This window comes from Platalea leucorodia (genome assembly GCF_965183815.1).
Source record: "Platalea leucorodia genome assembly, chromosome: 8".
NCBI lineage: Eukaryota > Metazoa > Chordata > Aves > Pelecaniformes > Threskiornithidae > Platalea > Platalea leucorodia.
The window spans coordinates 3,987,440-3,992,157 of NC_138830.1; the positions used below are offsets into that span (position 1 = coordinate 3,987,440).

At 47.4% G+C, this 4,718-nt stretch overlaps 1 protein-coding gene across 1 annotated transcript; it reads left to right on the forward strand.

The window, feature by feature from the left end:
* Positions 1 to 219: 219 nt before the first annotated feature.
* On the forward strand, positions 220 to 4,325 carry GHSR (growth hormone secretagogue receptor; the record flags this gene model as incomplete). Its single annotated transcript, XM_082319382.1, has 2 exons — positions 220 to 973; positions 4,021 to 4,325. The coding sequence occupies 2 exons, from the start codon at positions 220 to 222 to the stop codon at positions 4,323 to 4,325; spliced, it is 1,059 nt and encodes a 352-aa protein (XP_082175508.1).
* Positions 4,326 to 4,718: the final 393 nt, after the last annotated feature.

Here is a 4,718-nt window from a genome sequence, read left to right on the forward strand (position 1 = left end):
CTCCCCGGGGCCGGGGGGAGCAGCAGCGCCCGGCGAGAGGCGGAGCGGGGCCGCGCTTCGCTCCCCGCCCTCCGCACCTGCCCCGGCAGCGCGGCGGAGGGCGCGCAGCGGCGCGGAGGCAGCGGCCGGGCCGGGGCCGGGGCTGCGCGGGGGGCGCGGGCTGCGCGGGGGCGGCTCCGCGGGCGCGCAGGGCGGTGATGCGCAGCCCGCGGCGGCAGGATGCGGGAGGGGAGCGCGGGCGGCCGCGGCGCGGAGAACCGGACGGGCGGCGAGCCCCCGCTGCACCTTTTCCCCGCGCCCGTGCTCACCGGCATCACCGTCGCCTGTGTCCTCCTCTTCGTCATCGGGATCGTCGGCAACCTCATGACCATGCTGGTGGTGTCGCGGTTCCGGGACATGAGGACCACCACCAACTTCTACCTGTCCAGCATGGCCTTCTCCGACCTGCTCATCTTCCTCTGCATGCCCCTGGACCTCTTCCGCCTCTGGCAGTACCGGCCCTGGAACTTCGGGGACCTCCTCTGCAAGCTCTTCCAGTTCATCAGCGAGAGCTGCACCTACTCCACCATCCTCAACATCACCGCCCTCAGCGTGGAGCGGTACGTCGCCATCTGTTTCCCCCTCCGAGCTAAAGTGATCATCACCAAGGGGAAGGTCAAGCTGGTCATCCTCTTCCTCTGGGCCATCTCCTTCATTAGCGCCGGACCCATCTTCGTCTTGGTGGGGGTCGAGCACGAGAACGGCACGAACCCCCTGAGCACCAACGAGTGCCGAGCCACGGAGTACGCCATCCGCTCGGGGCTCCTCACCATCATGGTCTGGACCTCCAGCATCTTCTTCTTCCTGCCCGTCTTTTGCCTGACCGTGCTGTACAGCCTCATCGGGAGGAAGCTCTGGAGGAGAAAGAGAAAGAACATCGGTCCAAACACTGTTATCAGGGATAAGAACAACAGGCAAACTGTGAAAATGTTAGGTACGACTCTTCTTGCTCTGTTTTTCCAAGGGATGTGTGTGCCTGTGTGTGTGTGAGAGAGAGAAAGACTGGGAGAGCTCTGGTAGTTCCCCACGGGTGCTTCCAAAGGCGAGCGTTTATTGAAAATGTTTTCTACAAAGGGCTGCACCTCAAGGTATTTGTAGAATAACTCTCCTCCTTCCTTAGATTTATTTCTGACCGGTTTGAGCTGGGGACTCTCAAACAGTTAAGCAAATGTTAATAACAGTCACCGACAGGGACGAATACTGCAGTTACAATTAGCTAGTGCCCCGGAGATTTTTGAACGTGTCTGCTCTTTGGTTGTGGATACCGATGTTATTTACAGAAGGATAGTTTATGTGATTTTTAAACAAAACTAAACCCTTCTCAAACCACGAAGTTGAGCTGCAGGATATGATGTGCCCTGAGTTTTTAGTTTCACATGAAAAGACTATCAGGGTTTTATCAAATCTCGGTTATTTACTAGGTGGCTGTGTAAGCTTTTGAAAATCAGTCTGCATTTTTATATCGGCAAAACAGCAGCATGTGCTGAGCAGGGAGCATCGTGTCTCCTTTGAGGTCTGTGATCCTGCAAATTCTCAGTGACTTTAAGAAAATAGGATCGAGCCGATGGACACTGTCATTCCTAACTTGGTGTATTGCCATTGCTGAAGGGTTTAAACAACAGTTAGTGCTGGCAGATGGAAACACAAGTTTTAACTTACTAAGTCAGTGCATGTGGTGGGAGTTTGATGCGCAGAACCAAAAAGTTGCTCTGCACTTTAGCATCCGAAAACTGCAGGATCCTGCTGCTGCTGCGTACTTTTATTCGAGCAGAAAGTCTTGCGCAGTGCAAGTCATCCCCTGGATCTCGGTGGGGACGAGATGCTCTGCATGGAGAGGCTTTCACGGGCAGCAGCTCTGCTGTGCTCACTTCAGCCCGGGTGAAGCGGTGGGCTGATGAGCTAGCCGAAGAGGTGGCAGCGTGCCCCGAGTACCTTAATCGCTAAACAGGAGCCTAACTGATTTTTTTGTTCGCGTCCTGCTGTATTACTATGCAACAGCAGGGAGAAGAATAAAACCCGTGCCGTTCTTTGTGCGCTTTCAGCTACGTTTTATGATCAATAGAATTACTTCAGTCTGGTAAGCGTGACCTTGGAAGTAATTCATCATTTACACTTCTGGAGTTTCAGGATTATGAATCTCTCCTTACAATAAGTAAATTGCTAGTTTATATTACTACCATGTTTATGTTTCTGTATACTTAACCGCAAAGAATTTTGAAATAAGAACTGTTTATTCCTGCCCTGAAGTGTAGCTGCAAGCATTACAACAATTCGGACACCTTTTTTTTTTTTCTTTTACAAGGTCTGCGAACAGCAAAACAGCGGCAAGACTGTCCTCTGACAGAGGGCCAGTAGTCTCTAACCGATAGCAGTCCCATCTCTGATGGAAAGACGGAAAGAAAAGAAGTTAGTAAGGGCTCAGCACCAGCAGATGCTCAATGCAGTCTGGTCTCATTGGTTTTAATGTTCTGCTTAAAATTTAGAAGGCACTTTATAAGACTTTAGCAAGTCATGGCACATCAAGTAAATGGGATTAGCATCAACACTTCTTCTAAATTGTAGAGAAAGGTTACGCTTCTATGTCCATAGTTAAACACCTGAATGTACAGCCTGCCATGCAAAGGAGCTATCCTACCCCCTTCCTATTGAAATCACTGTCATTCTGCACGCACGAAGATTGAACTGTCGGAAGCCTGACTAGGGATGTGCATGCCCACACGTGAAAATATTGGCTATGCTTAAAATTCTGTTTGTAATGACCATCGTGGCAGTATTCATTCTGTGGATTAAACTCCAGAGCACACTTGTGAGCTAGGGAAACGTTATTTGAATTTTGTACGTGAAGATACTGCGGAAAAAATGGAAGTGGTTGGCTCAAGAAGATGCAGAGCTGGAAAACATACTCTGAATTTCAGCTCTGTGCTTCAGAGTCCACCATAAGTCCTGCATAAGTGTCCACTTAAACTTGGGAAGGCTTGTTCAGAAAGTTTTTGGGGGAAGGTGCCGACAATCATCCCTCTTGGCTCTCTGAATTTTGTCTCTCTCTCCTGTGACCTGATGCGAGCAGGCAGGACTGCTAACACAAGCGAACAGGCCAGCTGGTAGAAAATGCTTCAGAATGTCAAAAAGCCTGGCTCGAGTTCCCTGGTTTTTCTCTCGCTGGTATATTCATAGATTCATTCCAAGCAATATGAAAAATAATAAAGGTCAAAAGCACACAGAAAATGAACAGAAAAAGTTTCCCTTTCTCCAGGATGGAAATTCAGATGGGCCAGTGTTCAAAGACACGCATATTCCTATTGCTCTACATGTGTTATACTTACATATAAATGCAACCATAGCGATAGTGTAATATTACAGATATACCGTGTAACTATAACTGTGCAGTTACGTACTATATATTTAGTTCTACTATTCTTGGAGTAACTCACGTTTTGAACCATGGACAAACTGGAAGGGGGCACCACTCCCGTTCCTACCTTGTGCTCTGCAAGTCCGGGTCCTGGTGGTTTGTTGTATTTTTGGACCTTCGCCTTAAACACTTTTGCTTCCCAGTGTTTACATTCTTCATTATAGCACAGTGTTGAGTCTATCGCATTACATATAATTTCCTTTTGTTAAACACTGTGGGTGACACATTGTTATACTTTTTTGTCACCATTCTGATTCTTAATTCTGTTTTTATAAAAGCATTTTTATAAAAATTTTATAAAAGCATGTTTTATAGTTCAGAAGTATGCTACCTCAGACTAGGCACGCAGCATACAGGCAGCCTGTTTAGATGTGATCAGTATGCATTAAGTATTGCTAATTTATACTCCCAGAGAATGTATTGCGAGACACAAAACCAAAAACTTCTGGGATGCATTTTCACACTTTGTGGTTAATTTTTTAAAGAAATAGAACTTTAAAATAGAATTTTAATCACCCGTGTTCTAATACTCATACTTAACACAATTTCTTCTGCTGTTTTTATTTTAGTTGTGGTGGTATTTGCTTTCATACTCTGCTGGTTGCCTTTTCACGTAGGACGATATTTATTTTCCAAATCCTTTGAAGCTGGCTCCTTGGAGATAGCCGTGATCAGCCAGTACTGCAACCTGGTGTCCTTTGTCCTCTTCTACCTTAGTGCAGCCATCAACCCCATCCTCTACAACATCATGTCGAAGAAGTACCGCGTCGCCGCTTGCCGGCTCTTTGGACTCAAACCCCTTCCAAAGAAAAGACTCTCCAGCACGAAGCAAGAAAGTTCGCGCGTTTGGACAGAGCCGAGCCTTCTCACATGACACGAGATTCCAGCGCCGGAGCATCGCTTACCAGTATTTCCCAGAAAGCCATAACGAGGGAGAAGGAGGGCGAGGAACACAAATTGAAACGTTAAAGCCGGTCTTTCGTCGTCATCTGGATTTGCTGTAATGTAGGCAGTTAAAGATTTAAAAAAAACCCAAACCCTAAGCTTTGAGACTATAAAAGGAGGCGCACTGTCACAGAATTTGGCAACACTCAAGCACTATTTTTCTGCTGCTTTTGCCCATACGATTTTTTAGCGCTGGCTTTAGCAGGAGAGCTAGGCTTTACCGTTCTCAACAGGCAAACATAGCCCAGTTCGCTTGAGAGTTTGTGTGACTTCAGTAGCAGCTAATTCGAGCTGAATTTTTCCAGAGGTAACTTTAGTTTTG